Here is a 20944-nt window from a genome sequence, read left to right on the forward strand (position 1 = left end):
CGATTTGATCTAAATTCAAGCAAATACATATGGCCCCCATAATTAATTCCATTTAATGGTTTACAGTTACTTCATTGCATTTGAGATTATTACTGTAATAGTATTACATATGAAAGTTCTGGCCCACTTTTCGACCATTACATATCTATGTTGGCTTATACTCCACAAAATAAAATAGCTGTCGAGAGTCTTCCGAAAGTAGAGTATACAATACTGTAAATCTGTTAAACTTCCAATGGTGACATTTTAATCTTTTATCGTTCTTCTGATTCATTATGTTAATCTTTCCAAGACATTATTGTTCTGTCCTCGCAAGAAAGTAATTGGCATTTCTGATTGCATCTCTCCCATTTTGCAGCTTCAAAACATTTTAATCTTTGAGAAAATGTGTAGGGTCAAAGTTTGGTCTTTAAATTGAATTGAACTTCTGTGTCATTCAGAATTATGATATGTTTACTAACAAGACAAGAATGTACAAGATCTGGAATGTCCAAGGGTCTCCAATCTCCATAACCTGTCAATACAACCCAGGAAGTGTGCTAAAAGAGATCAATTTTAACTTGTATCATCAACACCCCCTTAATTTTTTTTATTTTTTTTTCCTAACGATGGGAGCCCCACGGGCCAATACTGACCCTACAACCGCATGATAGGTCATACCAAGATTGCTATGAGAATCATTCAATTTTCACCAAAAACAGTGAAAAGCACTAAACACCCCATGGGAGTAGCTCCAAGGAGGTAAGAGTCAAACTCAGAACTGCACACTTTCTGAGATGAAGGTCTCATTGCCAACTCAACTACACCCCTCGCCGCCCCCCCCCCCCCCCCCCCCCCCCCCCCCCCCCCCCCAAGTTAAACGCTAAAATTCAAAGAACAAAGAATTTCAATTTCCTCGCAATACAATAAAGTAGTGAGATTGTTGGAATTAATTTGCTCTATGGGTGTTTGAGGAAAATTGGGGATCCATACTTTTAAAGCCTTTTTTCTTAGTTTGAATTAATTATAAAAAAAAAGAAGAAGAAGTAGGTCAGTTGATTGGTAATAAATTACTAATCATTGAGGAAAGAGATTCTTAATGTACCATTGATAATCATAAGTTTGAATGCAATGATACCATCATATCTTGGGTGTCTCCTAATTAGGATGGTCCTTGGAGGTTTGCCCATGTTATTAGACATAAAGTTCCTCACTTCACAACTAAACTGCTTGTTCCATTATCATCTGGCCAGATAAGGAGTTGATATACTGATTTGGTATTACAGAAACTCTTCCCCTTCGCTCTCACAATCCTCCTCATCCTGCAGGGGCACAAGCATTCCTTTGTGTTCATTGTTCACATCACCTGTAAACATTAGGTCTCATTATTTATCAGCACTCATAACTCACATTTTGACAAAATACAGTAATTTTATTACAATCACAGAGCATGTCCAGCGGAACTCACCTGAGCTTGCAAAATGAATGTGTCTCTACAATGGGCTTATGTTCCATATATAGGAAATGGTAAATAATGCAGGAATTACAGACCAATCTTCAATCTTTTGGCATCAATGCTAAATCCTGCAATGCCCTCATTGTGGCCACTCTTATTCTCATCTTCAATGTGAACTAATATTGATTCTTCTCCATCCATAACAACATTATCATCTACAGGAGATATGGTTTCCCCCACTGATGGATTATCTGATAGGTTCTTCTCCTCATCGGGCCTGTGGACTAGCAGGACTCCACACTTCTTCACTTGCAAACTTCCTCCAGGATCACCCTCAATTTCTACTGACACCTGCACTTGATCCCCCACTTCAAAGTGCTCGCCAAATGCAGCTTCGTGTCCTGAGTAATGCCAAAGCTCACAAATTGTAATATGGCGCACCCACAGTACGTCTTCACCTTGTGGAAGTGGACGTGTGATATGCCAATCTCCTTCAACGGGCTCCCATTGAATATCTTTCGTTTTATTACAAATTACAGAAAAAGAACGGAAGTCTATGGCCTCTTTCTCATTTAAAAAAACAGCAGATACATCCAACCCATGGATCTTACAACCCGAACATTCAGATACCTCAAAGGATACAGAAGACCCCATATTTTGATGGCTGATCCATTCCGGAATCTCACTCCCAGTACCATATACTTCAAATTCCCTATGTATATCCTGATCCACACGATGAATTCATGATGATGTTGAACATTATAAGAGAGAGAGAGAGAGAGAGAGAGAGTACCTGGAAAAGGCTATTCTTCCTCGAAGTGTTCCCCAGATGGTCGCACCCTTCCATGTAGATGCCTTGTACAGATTGAGAAGTTTCCATGCTCTGGATCTCCCCACTACTAACAAGCAAAGTCGATGTGTCACCTTCTACAAATAAGGAAGATAAACTTGATGGAAGCTTTGGAAATGTTTGAGGCCTCTCACAGCCTTCCAAAATTAGGCTCTCAAGATTAGGAAGGCGACTTATTTCATCTGATTTACTACAGAAGTGATCATAGTTGATTACTAAATCTCGTAAATTCTGTAAGTCCTTAACGTCTACTCCTTGCAACGATGTGCAACCGCTTGTCCGCAACTCGAATAATCGTGATGGAAGCTTTGGAAATGACTGTAGCCTCTTACATCCATTCAAATCAAGAATCATCAGCCTAGAGAGATCGCTGATGTTGGATGGTAACATTTCTATTGTTGAGCAATCTTGTAGACCCAAAAACGTTAATGTTGTTGGAAGGTCTGTCATTAGTTTGAGATCTCTACAACTTCTCAGTGTAAGCCATCCAAGACGAGAAAGATTTCTGATGCCGGCTGGGAGGGTGCAGAATTTGTTCCCATCCAAATATAAGATTTTCAACGATGGCAAGCTCCAGAAATCATTGGGAATCAAATCTTCTGACAGATTGCAGTAATTGAGATTTACAAATTTCAAAGAGCATAAACCAGAGAAAGAAGCAGGAAGCAAAGTAGTAGAAGTACGCTGTCTTCTTAGTGAACTGAAATATTGGGGGAATAAAAACCATGAAGTAGATTGCACCTGTTTCGGGCAACCATGGAGATTGAGTACTTCAAGAGATCTCAACATACCAATGCAGCCTGGGAGCTTAATAAGGTTATTGCAGTTTCTCAAATTCAAGACAATAAGTTTGTGAAGATACCCAATGGATTGGTGAACCTCAACCAGACTTTTACAATCCTCAAGGATCAGTTCCTCAAGATTGGGGAGTCCCGAGAAGTTGGGGGTTTTTGTTAAGTAACTTGAATGACTAAGATTTAGGATTTTCAACCTTCTGAGCACCTGCATATTAAAAAAGGAGTGCAAGAGAAGAAATAAGTATCCAGTGAATTTATATATATATATATATATCAAATTAATTAAAAAAACGTAGATGCTATTTTATTACCTTGATTTCCTTCCAAACCTCTTTAACACAGCTATTTTCCATGTGAAGAACAATAAGATTCTCCATGTCAAAATTGGTAGGTATAGAATTCAAAGGGAATCCATGCCAACAAAGCCATCTTAATTTCTTAGAGAAACGTTCATATCCTCCCCTTAGGTGCACATAATTGAGTTGAAGCAGTCTTAGATTACGCATGTCTACAAATGCTTCACTATTAAAACACACATCCTCAAATTGAGAAATGTTTAGAATGATGCCTTCAACAGATTTGGTTCCCTATTAACAAATAGAATCTGATTAGTGAAATACTCAAATAAGCAAATACACCATGCAAACACACACTAGAGTAAATCCAGCAGACGAAACATGAGAGAGAGAGAGAGAGAGAGAGAGAGAGAGAGAGAGAGAGAGAGACATCTCTGCTCTTGATTTAGTAATCAAAAGCTCAGATTTGTGCCTAAAAAGAATTATCACAGCTTTTACCCAAGCAAATAAAAAATAATACTTGCAGCTATATGTCTATCCCTTAAACATCCTATGACCAAGCTAAAAGAGAAACTAAAACCATTCTTAAACAAAGTAAATAGAAAAAGGATGAGTGTTTCCAAAACTGCAGTGTAGGGGCAATCTCCCATGTGTTACGGTCCCATACTAATCATATGGGGTGCTGATCCTACATCGGTTTCCAAAGGAAATTGATATGGGCTGACATCGTTCTAGGGTTCCCTCACCTTGTAATCCGATTTATGAGATTTAGTTCTTCCAGGACCATATCATTAGAGCAGCCGAACCTCAACCCAACCCACACACGGAAGGGGCGATCAGGTGCCAGATTGAGAGCCACTAAGAAAGGGCTACCTGCCGTCAAGCGAAAACCTTAGAGCAAAGTGAGAGCCGCTTAGAAAAGGTTTAATTGATTTGGAGTGGGCCGTCGCAGATGTAGGGTTTAGAAGCGTGGTGGCATTTTAAGGTCCCATATCAGTCATATGGGGGCTTTCGGAAATTGATATTGGTTGATATGGTCTTACATTCTCTCACCATGTAAGCCGGTTTATGGGGTTGAGTTTTTCCAAGACCATATTACCACGCCACACCAACGATCCTAAAAATCACAAAAACAAAAGAAAACAAGTAGCAAATAACTTGCATATCAACTGTAAACCCATTTTGACGCAAGTCAATAAGAGTGACGAAGTTGTTTGGGATGATAGGACACATGATCCAAGCTTTTGCTTACATTACTTGTATTACAAACACACAGATGCATGTAGGCATGCAAATGATAAACTAGTAACACATTTCCAAGTTCTATTAGAAATTACAATCATAATTTATACTCCTATAACCAACATTATATAAGTTGACCATAATTTGATATTGGTGGCCTTGGAAGTATCTCATAGGGGTAATAATGAAAAGGGAAAAATTCTTCAAAGTGCCCCCTTGGCCAAACTTGGAGGGGGGAACCTGCAATATTTCTCATCCAACTTCTCCTACAGAAAACTGGGGGGGGGGGGGGGGGTGTTGAATGCGCTGCATTCTTGGCTATATCTCTGTAGTTCCTTTCCCACATAGCCTTCATGAAACTGCTTTCTAATGTTAGGAAAATTACAGCCCACCTTTGGGCAAAAGGCTTATGTTGAAATATGTAACTAAGGAGGACGCAAGGGTGTTCCTGCCTTTTCCCCTTCCACTGACCCTAATTAATGAGGGTCAGCTGAAGGGGGGGGGGGGCATACTTGTAATTCTGGTTCCTTTTTTACTTCTTATAAATAAAGGCTTGTCTGGTCTCACTAAACACACAAACGTTCCACCCTAGTTTTGTTGTTAACATGGTATCAGAGCCTTAAAGTCTGATCTAGGTTTTCAACCTCCCTCCTCTCTTCCCTCTCTATCGCAAGCCTCCATCAAACCCATCCTCCACCATCTTCTCTCTTCTTTTGTTTCTCTAGATCCCTCACAGGGCAGCACTAATGAGGTGATTCTTATGAATCTTGTTACTGCCCTCCATCTTACCTCCATGATATAAACCGTAAAACCCTACAAGCAATTGGAGTATTGTTTCCCTACCCTATGATTTTTTATTCTTCCCTTCTTAGGGTTTTGATTCTTTTACTATTATGACCAAGCCTCCTCTTGGAGATCAAGTATTGCACCTAGAAGAAGTATCCATCATTGCTTGCAAGATTGAAGACCCTACACATCTGCGTTTTTCAAAAAATTTGGGTTTTCGGAATAAACCGACTCCATTGATTTTTGGCTCCCTTCCTCAGATTCAACTGATATTTGAAGGAGACCATCCTCACCCCTATAGAGGAGATTGACCTTACTTGTGGCCCTATTTGCCAAGGTTATGTGTGTGAATCAAAACCCTAAGAAGGGATTGACTTTACCTTATAGAGGAGATTGACCTTTCCCTATGGTCATCTTCTTCAAAATTAGGGTTCTCCTAACACTCTAATTGACCCATCTCACTAGTTCTTTATCAAAATCAGATAATATTTTAGAGGATTGCTTCCTTACTCTTAACTCGATCCAAGTTTGGGCTGTTTCTGGTGGCTGGTTTTGATGATTTGGACTTTCTCCCATTCATTGTCGATTTCTCCTTGTGCCACCATGTTTGGAGTGAGTACTACAATATCAGCATCTGATGGGCAAGGTTGCAATGAATACATGTCTTTTGATGCTAGCTCTGTGAAGTTGGAGGGAACTAATTACCGCATCTGGTCCAGACTCACCTATTTGACTACTGCTAGCAGAGGACTTACTGGACATATTACAGGCAAATCAAAGAAACCATCTGAAGACGGTACCCTTCAAGATCGATGGATCACCAATGACTTCCTGTTAATGTCTTTTTTTCTTAACTCTATGCATCGGTCCATTACTAGAGGTTTCTTCTTGTTGGATACTGCTTCTCAGATCTGGTCTATTGCCAAGGAAACCTATGGACAATTAGGGAAGAATGCTCAGGTATTTGATCTTTGTAAGAAAGTTCGTACCATAATTCAATAGGAACTCTCTGTGTCCAAGTATTATGCTGAACTTTTCGAAGTCCGTGGTAAAACAAATAAATAATGCATCTAAGCCATGATCAAAACATACATCAACATTGATTAACTCATATTTAGAGTACTAGAGTAATATACTATGCAACTGGCAATATCCCAAGTCCCAACTAAAGCCATTCATTGAGCGTCTTACTCTTAAATATCAAAGTCCCAAATGATAATATCCCATGTCCCAAGCATATTAGTTATACAACACTAATCATAATGACTATCTACTAGAAAGAACTATGACGGCTTGGCTGGATTCCACGCCCAGTACAATGGAGTCAAAGTGCATTTTCCTCAATTGCATGCCACGTCATATTCTGAGAGAAGAATCGAACGTAGTCCTCCATAGCTGACAAAAAAATTGAGTCATCTACATACTGAATGTAACCTATCCGAGGGTATGTGTCACCACTATAGTATGAAAAAGAACCCGCCATTGAGCTATACGGCTGGGCTAGGTATGAGAATAAACGGTCCACAAAGCCATAACCATGTGACTAGGTCTGGGAGCCACAGTCAATACTAAGAATGGATGAACCAGATGTATGCATTATCCCAATGAATTGACCATAAGGTCCATGATACTCTGACCAGGTGCTCTCTCCAGTAAATGATTGGGCACGCCATTGCCCACTCCCTCTACTCTCACTGTGAGGATGACTATCCCCTCCACTCAAACTCATTCCATCAATAAAAGTAGATAGACTATCAACGTCCATATAATCTCACTACACATCTCCACCGAATCGGAAACGAGGCCCTCTAGTGTAGCTTGAACTCCCCCTCCACTTGATTGACGTGCACCGTGATCAGCATCTTGTGTGGCATACTCAAACTGACTCTCCCCAGTGAATCGCACAGGCTCCTGCTTTGGCCCGACCTGTTCATACTGCTCTCGAATCCTTTAAATCATAGTTGTCACAGCGTCGCCAAGGTACCGATTAGGCCGTCCCGACGGTTTAGAGTGAGCAAATCGGTTGACTGATTAGGTTCACCCACATTAATTGACCGCCAAGGGTCGATTGGCATCGCCAAATGATCCATGGCTACAATTAATGTGGGTGAACCAATAAATCGGTTGCCATTTTGTATTTTTTTAAGTTATTATTGTTAATTAATAAATTGATTCTCTTTCTAACAATGATATTGGCACGTGTAAATTGATTCTCTTTCTAATAATGCTATTGGCACTTGGCAAGGATAAAAGTGTAAATTAAGACCATTAACTTATACCAAGGAAAGAAAAAAAAATGTCACTTAAGAGCAAAGCAAAGTCGCGACACTTCAACCCTTCTTCAACCTTTGAACCCTAAGTGAACTAGTGAAGACGGAAGACTCCTCATTTTGCTCCGGCATTGCTGCTCCTGCTTCGGCATCACTGCTCTCATGCTTCGGCGTCACTAGGTATGTTCTTCTCTTCTTCCCTGTTCTGGTTTATCGCTGCTGCTTCTTTTTTCTTGTTTATCGCCTCTTTCTCTTCTTCTTCTCTTCTTCCTTTTTCTGGTTTATCGCCTCTGCCCTCTGGTTTATCACCTCTCTTCTTCCTTTTCTGGTTTATCGCCTCTGTTCTTCTATTCTTCTCTTCTGCTCTTATTCTCTTATTCTCTTCTTCCTTTTTCAAGGTTGCTCCTGCCCTGCAAGTAGCTGTTGTCCTTGGATTTTTTTTTTGGTACCTTAGTTCACTCACACACACACACACACACACACACACTATTAAGGAATACCCCTTAAGAGTTAAGTCTATGAATGTTCTCATCTAAAAATTACATTAGTACAATTTGGTAGTGTTAATGTGTTATTTTATAGCCTTATCAATCATGCCCTTTCTTATCCATCTAGTATCTGTTTTGACACCAATGCTATATTGCTATTTCTGTTTTGGGATTTCAATCATTTCATTCCATTAATTCACAAACTGTGGGTTCCTACTTTAATGTTTAGTATGTGAGGACAGCCTTTTGCCCAAGCAGAGGCTGTTCTGGTTTTAACTCACAGGAAATTACAGCCAAAAGAATAAATAAAAAATGCAAACGAATATGTTTGTTCATATAATTTTTTTTACAAGTTTATGATAATGTCTCGTTGGCCTGTGTGCATCTTGTTTCCCCCACTTGTCAACTCAATGAGGTCTTGTGCAATTATTGATGTAGGATGACATGATATGGCTATATTGATTTTTGATGATATGGTCTTGTGCAATTATTGATGTAGGAAGACTATACAAGTGAATAATTCATGTTGACTTTTGATGACATGATATGGCTATGTTGATTTTTTAATGATTTGATGTTGCTTAATGTTAGTTTTATATGGTATAGGGTATATATTGTAGGCTTATAGCATGCTAAATAACTTTAGAAAATAAGGAAAATAAAAAAGTAGCATACTAAATAGTTTTAGAAAATAGGAAAAATAAAAAATGACACATGGGGGATTTGACCGCCATGGCAACGCCATAACGAGCGATTCATCGCCAAATCGATTAGTTACCCCTCCACCGCCTTGGATCGATTTGACGCCGTGACAATTATGTTTCAAATCTATCACCACCCCTATCACCATCACCATCACCATCATCATCATCATCATCATCATCATCATCTCCACCATCACCATCACCATCATCATCATCATCATCATCATCTCCACCATCACCATCACCAGCACCATCACCATCAACACCACTGTCATCACTACCTAGTGCTTGATGTTGTATTTATATCTGAGTTTGAGTGTGGGTATGACCTGTAAAGCCCTAGCCCCATTAACCTTGCACAATATTGTCCTCTTTGGCCTATGGGCCTCAAGACTTTAAAATGTGTTGTGCCATGTTAAAGAGGCTAGAGGTTAATAACTAACCCAATAATCTCTCCTTAGGTGATGTAAGACTAAAATTTGCACACCCTCACCGATCTCCCAGGTGGGTACTGTATTCTTGGGTGTCACACGACCACCCGAAGAAGTGGACCAATCATCATCTTCATCTGAATCATCCCTACTAGGTTTAGGCTCAAATGGTCGAGGGGTCTGTGAATGTATCCTCCCTAAGGGTGTCAACCGATAGGGCCGGGCCAGTCTCAGTCGGGCTTGACCACTCAGAAGTCTTGCACGGTGAATGCCTGTTTAAGTAAACAGACCTAGCATTGGAGGGCATGGTACGGTTTATAATCGGGCCGGTCGGTGTTGGGCTTTAGTCGGGCTTCCTTAAACAAGCTCGGGCTACGGACCTATTTAAGTCTAAACGGGTTCTAAATGGGCTTTAAACGTGCCTACCTTAAAATTCTTTTCTTAAGTGGATTGAATGCCCAGAAATATGTGAGGCAAATCTTTAATAAAAAAGATAAATAATATGAGATTATGATTGTTCTTACAAAGAAAAAGAAGAGATTATGACCTTTACAACTTACAAAATAGAGATTAATTAAATCAAATCCTATTAGAAAGCAAAGGGTAAGAAAGCTTAATTTATTTCTTACTAGTAGTGGCAAAATAGGAATTTTATGTAGTGTTAAAGGAAGTCGGGCTACAATGAGTCGGTTCAAGCAGGGCATATAAACATGTCGATTCGATAGGCCCCCGGGCTAGCTACTTACACCGTGAACGCCCGTTTAATAAGCATGTCGGGCTCATCGGGCCGTAAACATGTCAGGCTCGGTCGTGCTTACTGGTGTGGGCTCAAAATTGATACCCCTAATCCTTCCCTCTGTAGTCATATATAATCAACATTGACTACCATCTCTTGCACTACATATGAGTCCAGCCTAACTCCAGGCTGATCCATCAACAGCTCGCCTCTGTCCCTTACTCAGTCTACTAGAGGATCCTCTTCATCTGAGTCAATTTGGAAAACATCAACAAGCTTGATTTGACCCCTATCATTCCCCATACCCATGCGTATGTGATGCATCCTCAGTCTCATATTATAGTGCACATACACCAAGTCAGCGAGATGTTCTAAACCTAATCGATTCCGCCTTTTGGAGTGGATGAATGAAAATGTACTCTAATTTCTCTCATAACCAGATGCAGAACATGTCTGTGAGAGTACTTTAATGGCAATCTTCCGTTATTCTGGTGCCAAACCCCCATACAACACCCACCACTCAGCTACATTATAAGGTACAACAAGTGTAGCTGATTATTTTTATTCAAAATACTTAACACTTGTATAAATAACATACTAAAATTTGAATTTCATACTAGCATCAATACTCGTATGACCCGCGAGTGCAGCGGGGGCTCCAAAACTGCCTAATGCATCCCTGAATTCTTTCATCTATAACAAATTTACAAATACGAAATAGTTAACCTTTGTTAACTAAAATTTAGATTCCGATAGTACTACAAAAATCACCTCAGTATTGGCTAAGGCTTGTAGACTGGGCCTTGGTTGCTACTTGGCAACCACCTGCTTCACTACTTCCAGAAGATCCTGATTCAATGCAAGTCTATGGCTATACTGATACCTGGGGATTAAATAGTATTTTGAAATTTGACAAAACATATTATTGTCAATGTTGACATTAATGCATTTTTATATCCCATAAAAAAATGTATTCAGATATGCTTACCAGCCTTATGCAATGGATGCTTGAGCTGGCGCTTCCAACGTTCTTCTATTATGTTTACAAATTTCTTACTTCTATGTGGGTTGGCAGCATAGACATGTTCTTTCATCATTTCCACAATATCATACAAACTTGGCAAGGTGGCTTGAAGGTAAAATCCACCATCTTCAACACACCAACAATTGGTGCCAAGATTTTCACCACTGTACCCAATTGTGTCCAAAACTCATTTGATGAAAAGGTTGCCTGTGCCTCCCTACCACCAGGTGTTCCTGCTTCCCTCCACCCAAACCACTCCTCAGATGCAAACATGGATCGAAGAGTGACTTTCTTGGACTCAAACTCTTCAGTGCAACATAGTTGGTAGCAAATCTTGTGAGACTGGGGCTAACCAAGTCCCCCGCGTACTTCTCCCTCAATAGGTTCAATGAAAACCCATGATTATATACAAATGTGCTCACTTGCCTTGCCCTATCATCCATAGTCTTCACAATTTTCAGTTTTCCCATGTCCTTCAACATCAGATCAATGCAGTGTGCTACACAAGGAGTCCAAAAGAGTTGGAATCTGTTGTTATTCATCATTTTTTGACCGACCTTCTTGTAGTTGCTTCCGTTGTCCATCACAATTTGAACAACGTTCTCTATCCCAACTTCTTGCATAACCTCCTTCAAAAGCTTGTAGATGTAATTTGCATCATTTGTTTCTTTGGATGCATCAACAGATCTAAAAAAAAAAAAAATTGTTCTACCATCACGAGAAACCATAAAGTTGATGATGGACTTTCTCGTGGGCCCTATCCAACCATCACACAGTATGGTGACCCCATATAAAACCTTTAATTCATCTATGTAAGCTTCCAACTCTCTCTTCTCCTGTGGCAAATAAACATTCATCACCTCATATGCAGTGGGCCCCTTTATCCCTGGTTTAGCTTTAGCAACAACATCAAGCATCGGCTGGTAATAGGAACCTATAGTGGCATTAAAGCATCCACTTAGACACAACCTCCCCAACATAAGCTTTCATGTTAGTCCACATTCCCTTTATCTTACGCTACTAATTGCCCTTTTTCTTGTACGCATGGGGATCCTGTTGTAGAACAGGGTTCACACGAGGTGGTACCACTGAAGGTGAAGGTGGAGGTGAGGTTGCTCCTGTACTCAGTGTTCTCTTAAATGGCAAAGGAAGCTATGAAGATCCACTACCTCCTGCTCTAGGTGGACCAACTCCTCTTCTACTCTGTCTATGTCTTTCCTCCTCCTCACGAAGACTTTGTCGACTCAACACTTGCCCCAACCGTCAATTTTTAGCCTCTTCCTTAATCTATGTCATTAAACTTTGTGAGCTCAATGCTCACCCCCGTCGCCAATTTCTAGCCTCTTTCTCAGTCTGTATGTCATCATGCACATATATAGGGTCATCACTATCATCATCATAACGATGTAACGGAGCATGTAGTGCCTCCTTAAATTTTATCCCCACCTTATCCTTCGCCGCTTTCCTCTTATTCCCTCCCTTCATGTCTTCAGCTATGGTTTTAGCAATATGATCAGGCACTTCAGTGCATGTAGCCACATCTGAGTAATTTCCAACCAAATGTTGTTCAAGTCTTGTGGCCCCACCACCCATAAATTTCTTATGACAACAGTTGCAATTTGTTTTCCTCTTATCGCCATCAATCGGCACTCCGTATTTTCATGCAATCTCTCCACTGTCACGACTCCTATCACATCTCCCACCTCCTCTCCCTCTTCTCCCACCTTCCTCGTTGCCTCCTTTGTTAGTCATTTTATATAACTGTAATGCTGATGCATAGAAAAAAGAATGACATTATTAACTTACAAGTATATGGTAGCTGCTTATATTTTTTTCTTACATACAATTATTTTTTAATCAATTTTAGAAAATATTTTAATGACATAATACAACAAAATCAAATATGGTATAACGTAACAAGCATCATGTACGCTTCAAAACACTTTAATATTAATCTCTTATTTTTCCTTTATTTTTAAAATCGAAACAGAATATTTTTCCCTATTTTTCAACTTTTTAAAATTATTAATATATTTTTCATATTTCTTGAAAATTAAAATAAATATTTACCGGATGAAAAAAAAATCTCTAAAAGAGTCGTAGATCAGCCAATGGTGAGTAACATATATATAATTGAGTTACATTAAAGCTATATTTACCATAAAAAGATTCAATTTATAGGGGTCATAGATCGGCCTCTAGTAACATACAAAAAACCTAGTTTACCTTTCCAAAGCTTGAAATGTGAAGATCATCAAGTTGGAGTGATCTTCAAGAAAATAGATGTGATGATGTGGCTAGTTAGAGGGAAATAGAGTCAATTTGTGTTCAAATGCAAGAAGCCAAAATTTCACCGAAATAGATGAGTAGGAGTCGAAATTTCGACTCCCCCAAACGAAATGAGGTATTTATAGGCTTAGTTTGGTGTCATTTCGGTATCTCGCCAAAATGATACCGATATTTCGGCCGAGATACCGAAATATCGACCGAGATATTGTGCTTTTAGTATTTCGTAGTTTATCTCGTAGTTAAAATATGTGGATTAGGAAGAACAATGAGAAGAGAGTTGGAGAAGAAGAAGAAGTAGAAAAGGGAGAAAGAGAGGAGGCGATGGTATGGGGGAATAGAATGTTGTGAGTAGAATCTCACTAACATCAATATATTACTTCACTAACATATTTACAGGAAATTATATCTCCCTAAGGAGGGAAAAAGGGAAAATAAAACATAATGACTAAACTACCTATAGAGCAACATAACTAGTTATCTTTAACATTCCCCCTCAAGCTGAAGAATAAATATCATACAATCCCAGCTTGAACAACAAAGAACTAAACTGATGCTGAAGAAGACCCTTTGTGAAGATATCCACCAGTTAATCTCCAGTCCTCGCAAAAGGTGTACATATGTAACTAGAGTCAATATTCTCTTTAATGAAGTGTCTGTCCACCTCTATGTATTTTGTTTTTTCATGTTGCACAAAGTTGTGGGCTATACTTATGGCAATCTTGTTGTCACAATAAAGTCTCATAGGTGCCTCAGTATCAAATCCCAACTCTTGGACCAGCCTTCTCAACCCGAGAAGCTCACACACTCCATGAGCCATAGCTCTAAATTCTGCCTCTGCACTAGATTGAGCCACCACAGATTGTTTCTTACTCTGCCATATGACTAGGTTTCCACCTACAAAGGTACAATAGCCTGAGGTAGATCTCCTGTCAGAGACTGAGCCATCCCAATCCGCATTAGTAAATCCTTCAATCCTCATACGGTTATGCTTGGAAAAAAGTAATCCTTTTCCCCGAGAGGACTTCATGTACAGGAGAATACGGTAAACGGCATCCAAGTGCCCACTCTTGGGAGCATGCATAAGCTGAGTCACCACCCCCACTGCATAAGTAATGTCTGGACGAGTCAAGGACAAAAAAATAAGCTTCTCAACTAGCCTCTGATATTTCCCTGCATCAACAAGAGAAGGCCAGCATCTTCTCCTAGCTTATGATTCTGGTTAATAGGAGAACTTGCTGGTTTGGAGCCTAACATTCCCCCCACTTATGATTCTACTCAATAGGAGAACTTGTAGGCTTGTAGCCCAACATTCCTGTTTCTTTCAATAGGTCTAGGATAAACTTCCTTTGGCATATATTTATGCCCCTCTTGGATCTAGACACTTCAATCCCCAGGAAATACTTTAAAGGTCCTAGATCCTTAATTTCAAACTGTTGGGCTAAGTAGTTCTTCAGCTTAGCTATCTCAACTCTATCATCTCCAGTTACCATAATGTCATCAACATAGACAATCAAGGCTGTAATGGTGCCATTACCATGCTTAGTGAACAGAGTGTGGTCAGCCTGACTTTGGGAATAGCCATTCTTCAGAATTGTCTTTCTGAACCTTTCAAACCAGGCCTTTGGAGATTGTTTAAGACCATACAAAGCCTTCTTGAGAAGACACATCTTTCCTGTAGCTGAAGGGAACTTGAAGCCAAGAGGAGTTTGCATATTCACCTCCTCTTTTAAGTCGCTATGTAAGAAGGCATTCTTCACATCCAATTGATACAACGGCCAATCCTTATTCGCTACTAGAGATAAAAGAACCCTTATGGTGTTATGCTTAACCACAGGAGCAAATGTCTCCAGATAGTCAATGCCATACACTTGATTGTATCCTTCTGCCACCAGCCTTGCCTTGTACCTCTCAATAGTACCATCGGACCAATACCTCTCAATAGTACTATTTGACCAGTACTTGATTGTGTAGACCCACCTACATCCAACTAGAGTTCTACCCCTTGGAAGGTCAACCAATTTTCAGGTATCATTTTTCTCAAGGGCCATCATTTTCTCAATCATGGCTTGCTTCCACTCAAGTCATAGCTTCAAGAACATTCTTGGCAATAGAAACAGATGAGAAAGCAATAGTAAATGCAACACTTGCAGGGGAGAGAGAGTCATAGGAAACAAACTGGGTTACAGGATTAGTACAAGCTCTCTTTCCCTTCCTAATAGCAATAGGAAGATCTAACTCTGATGAGGAAGGAAGTATATTATCTGACTGAGGAGGGTGGATCTCAGGAGTTGGATTCAAAGAGGACTCTTAGCAAGTCTTCTTGCTCCTCCTTGTGTACACAATGGCCACCTTTTCATTACCTGAACCTGAACCACCTCTCAAATTATCACCAACATCAATAATATCCACCTCTTTGTGTTTCCTAATATCAAGCATAAAAGGAGAGATAGGCAATGGGGAAAGAAAAGGGATTTCATCAATAGCCTTTTCACTTCCATTTTTCTCCCCCTGAAAAGGATTCTAATGAGGTGCAAAAAAAGGTGCAGACTCAAGGAAAGTGACATCTTTACAAAGAAGCCTTCATCTAGAAGAAGGATGATAGTACTTGTATCCCTTGGTAGTGGAAGAATAGCCAAGAAAGATACATTTAAGAGCTTTGGGGTCCAGTTTAATCCGAGACGACTTATTAACATGGACAAAACAGATACGCGCAAACACTTTGGGGGGAAGAGAGAAAGAAGAAGACTAAGGAGACAAGGTGTCTAAGGGAGTTTTGGAGCCAAGAAGTTTTGTTCTCATACGATTGATCAAAAAAGTAACAGCAAGGAGTGCATTAGACCAAAAAGTTTTAGAAATATGCATGCTAAATTGAAGACTCCTACTGACTTCCAACAAATGGCGGTTTTTCCTCTCAGCTACCCCATTTTGTTTAGGTGTGTCAATACAAGCTAGCTAATGGATAATGCCATTATCCGTAAAGAAGTCTTGAAGACCACCATATATATACTTCTCCCCTTGTCAGAACGAATAATTTTAATCTTGGTGTCAAACTGTGTACATATCATATGATAAAAATTTTTAAAGGCATCATACACATCACTCTTATGCTTCATCAGAACATTCCAAGTAGCACAGGAAAAAACCATCAACAAATGAAACAAAGTTGCGAAAACCAAGTAAAGAAATAGTAGTAGAGGGCCCCAAAACATCAGAGTGTACAATGTGAAAAAGAACAATAGATCTATTACTATGATAAGGATAAGAAGACCGACAATGTTTGGCAAGTTCACAATGAAAGACATGAGAACTAGGAAAAGAAGTAAATAAATGAGGTAATTGTTTCCTCACAATAACAAAAGATGGATATCATAAACGTGGGTGCCACAACATCACAGAGTCCACAGAACTGTGATACCAGTATGTCCACACACATAGGACTGAGCTGTAGCCAAAAAGTGATCGAGGTTCAAGCAGATAGAGCCCTTTCTCCTCACGTCCACTGTCAATAATCCTCTTCGTCACCAAATCCTGAAAGAGCAAATGAGAAAGAAAAAAGTGATACAACAGTTCAAGGATTTTGTTAGGTGACTCATAGATAAGAGATTAGCGGCAAGGTTAGGAACATGAACAAAATCAAGTGAATGACAGATGTAATAGGAATGCTACCTTTACCAGAAATGGAGGAAAGGGAGCCCATCGGCAACCCTAGCCTATCTCTACAGGAACAAATAGAATACGTATCATAATAATGGGACGTACCAGTCACATGATCCGTAGCACCAGAATTAATAACCCAGGATGGAGTTGTGGAAGAAGCAGATGACGAAACCTACAAGGTTGAAGCTGAGGAATTAATGTAGAACTAGGATTGACAAGTCAACCTAGTCCCAATGTTTTAGAATACTCTTGGAGAACATTAGATTAAATATCAGAATAGTTCAAAACAGATTAATAACAAGGATGAGATCAGATCTGAGATTAAGAATATCAATCTCAGATTATAGGGTGTCAGAAATCAGAATAGAAGCAGATAATAAGGGGACTAATGGAATGATGAATTAGGTCTACACAGGTTCTGAAAATTGCTAACAAAGTATGCAATTTTCTGGGCAGAACTGAGAAGGAAAACTGAATTTAATACCTGTAAGAACTTGAGCAGATCAATAACACTTTGGGTAGTTGAGAGAAGAAGAAGATGAGTTAAGGAAGAGGACCTCTTGTGCTTCACCGCTAAGAGTCAATTGGATCAAACACCAATTCCATCAGCCTTGATCAAACACAAGACAAATCTCCATGTAGAAGACAATAGCAACAACCATTAATTTTTTTATCAAAATCATCTAGGCCTTTATGAGCCTCCTCTTCTTTATTTATAATGTTAATGGGGGAGGGAATTACAAAATAGAAGGTTCTTAAAAAAGGAAACCAAATATTCTCCTAATACAATAGCTACTAAAAACTGAAATTAGAAACTAGTTGGAAAAGGAAACTAACTACTAAGGACTTGACTCAATTAATAACTTGACTCATAAGGAAACAAATATAACTCAAATCAAGCCCAACTAGAAAGGAAACTAATAAAAATGGAAACTAACTAGTAATCCCGTACTCAATCTTAAAGCCCCCTTTTTAGACCCATAAAAGTGGTCTATTACACTCAAAACACATGGGATCAAAAGCCTAACATGTATGGAACCCAACCCTAGGCTTATTCCTAATAAAACAAGCATATTTTGGTAATTAATCTGCATCAGGAATCTGGCACTGTAAGTGAAGATGATGGGCCCCCCAGTTGTGACATGACCCTGCAGAATGCTGTAATATCCTCCCTAGTAAGGGAATTGTGCTCTTCCTATATGCTAGGAGCAGACCCTGTAGTATCAGTCTTAATATCAACGTTGTGGGCTCTAGCCGCCCCAGTACGTCCACCACTAGATCCACCTCACATGCCAGGAGGACAATCATGACGAACCCAGCATCTCTCTTTGGTGTGCCCAAATTTCCTAACATCGCCTGCCATCTCTACGAGGTGGCCCTTGACCTCGGCCACCACCATGCCAATCTTGCTGAGAGCTAGTAATAAAAGCTGACCACTCAAGAGGAGAGGCAGGTTCCATGGCCACCCGCCTGGTCTCCTTACTCTGCAGATAGATACACACTTCATCAAGGTATGGAAGAGGAGACCGGCCCAAAATTTGTGTCTGAATTGGCTTATACTCAGGATTCAAACCACCAAGTAAGATAAGAACACGTTCCTTTTAAGTGTTTGATAAACCTTAGCTTCATCTTCAGGATTGGATAGTTGGAGGTCTCTATAGTAATCATACTCTTCCCAGAGACTAATAACAGCGTTATAGTACTCAGAAATAGTCCTATTCCCTTACTTCATGGCAATGACCTTTTGAAGTAGTCGATACACTTTGGCTGAGTCACCCACACGGTCAAAAGTTTTAGTAACACTGTCCCAGATATCATTGCCAATCTTTTCCTCATAAACCTTCTTCCAATCTCAGGTTTCATAGAAAAAATCAGCCATGCCATAATAGTGGAGTTTTCAATCTCCCATTTTGGATATGATGGGTCATTTGAAGTAGTTGATACACTTTAGCCGAGTCATCCACACAGTCAAAAGTTTTAGTAGCACTTTCCCAATTATCCTTGGCAGTCTCTTTCCTCATAAACCTTATTCCAATCTCAAGTTTCATAGAAAAAATAAGCCATGTCATAATAGTGGAGTTTTCAGTCTCCCATTTTAGATATGATGGGTCATTTAGGTTAGGAGCCTTAATAGTACCTGTAACATACCCAAGCTTTTCCATACTCCGCAAGGAAAGCTTCACAGAATGAGCTCAATCTAAATAATTTGAGTCGTCCAGTTTCACAATAGAAATTTGAGTATTCGGGTTATCAAAAACCATAGGGGTAGGATGAATAGAACCACTCGATGCACTTGTTGAAATATCTCCAAAGAGGGCCCCAAGTCCACTATCATCAGACATATTGTACAAAAGAGATTACACACAAGGTGGGGAGTACACACTCTACCCAAATATGCTTTCCCTAAACCCCCAAAAAAAAATCCAATAGCCAAACCAAGCATACACTTCAAGGAAATTCACACCATCTACCCTCTTCAAGGTGTAGGATCATAACATAGAAGCTCAATAACCTAACATCATACCTTACAAACACAACAATTGGAAGCATCACATACCACATTTCATAGACCAAAAAAACCCAAAAAACAGGGCTAGCGGTAGGGGTGCAACAGGGCCGGGTTTGGGTTGGGCTTCTTAAAACCCTAACCCAACCCTGAGTCCCCTTAACTAGGCCCAAACCCGCCCTGAACCTGACTCTGACTCAGGGCCGCAAAACTTCAACCCGCCCTAATTGGCCCTGATTTTTCAAGGTCGGGCCGGGATGACCCTGATTGGCCTTAACCCTGACCCTAACCCTTGTTTGCCATCAAGGGCCAGGTATATCTTGACCCTGACCCTACAAAATACGAAATAAATAAAAAATAAAAAATATTTATAATAAAGAGGAGATAAAAAAAAAACACAAAGTCACAAATTACTTGTTATGAGGAGAACATCCTAAAGCAAACATTCAAACAATATAAATAACTCCAACTATTATGGTAAACAAAGAGGAGATCATCCTAAGAAAGCAAATAATCCAAAAAATTTCAATTATTTGTCATGATAAACAAAGAGATCATCCTAATAAGACAAACAATCTAAAGATCTCAAAACCCTTATGTTAAACAAAGAGAACATCCTAAGAAAACAAAAAATCCAAAGTCAACATCAGGGGCAAAAACAAGGGCCGGATAGGGCCAAAACCAAGGCCTAAACTCAGGGTAAAAAAAATCAGGGCCGGGTTCAGGGCGGGCTAGGTGGGCCAAATACATCAACCCTTACCCGCCCTGACCCTAACTCAGGGTCAAAAATTTCAGAATCTGGCCAACCATCAGGGCCAAAAATTTTGGGGGTTAGTCGATACTTGTTCGGGATCAGGGCGGGCCAAGGGTGGGTTTGGGCCATCAGGGCCAAACTTACACCCCTAGCTGGCGGTACCCTATATTCAGTGGAAAAATTGAATTGTGGCTGCACACCTCAAGGAGGCTTGTAGTGAGACCAAGAGGGGTGGTAATAATGAGCCTGGTTTCAGCTCCAAAGTTGACCAAATGAGAAAGAAAGAGGGAAAACACTCTAGGGCTGGCGGTTAGCTTACCTAGGCCTAGTTTTGCTTATTGCAACCTTCAAATGTCTCTTTCTTCGAAGGAAAACTCCCCTTGGTGTCTCCATAGTCTCCTTGCATGCCTCTTTCAAGTTTTCTTCAATCTTCTCACACATAAGTCCCTTTCCTTGGAACCCCTTTGTAACCTAGGGTTCCAAAGACACGAGAAGAAGAAAGGAGACTAGTAGCTCAACTCTCAAACCAACCTTACAACTCTGATACCAAGTTAGAATATGTGGATTAGGAAGAACAATGAGAAGAGAGTTAAAGAAGAAGAAGAAGAAGAAGAAGTGGAAGAGGGAGAAGGAGAGGAGGAAGATCTCACTAACATCAATATATAACTTCACTAACATA

The 20944-nt window shown here is 39.9% G+C and overlaps 1 protein-coding gene across 1 annotated transcript in view; it reads right to left on the bottom strand.

Annotated features, from left to right (window-relative positions):
- Window positions 1-1026: 1026 nt before the first annotated feature.
- LOC122066690 (disease resistance protein RUN1-like) overlaps window positions 1027-20944 on the bottom strand; it is a 42045-nt gene continuing 22127 nt past the window's right edge. Inside the window, exons 3-6 of the mRNA XM_042630536.1 lie at window positions 3394-3669; window positions 2229-3287; window positions 1448-2158; window positions 1027-1345 (exon numbers count right to left, since the gene is read on the bottom strand). Of these exons, the coding sequence (XP_042486470.1) occupies window positions 1523-2158; window positions 2229-3287; window positions 3394-3669 (1971 nt within the window). The 3' untranslated portion in view covers window positions 1027-1345; window positions 1448-1522. The remainder of the gene's footprint in view (window positions 1346-1447; window positions 2159-2228; window positions 3288-3393; window positions 3670-20944) is intronic.

The sequence above is a fragment of the Macadamia integrifolia genome, chromosome 2, assembly GCF_013358625.1.
Source record: "Macadamia integrifolia cultivar HAES 741 chromosome 2, SCU_Mint_v3, whole genome shotgun sequence".
NCBI lineage: Eukaryota > Viridiplantae > Streptophyta > Magnoliopsida > Proteales > Proteaceae > Macadamia > Macadamia integrifolia.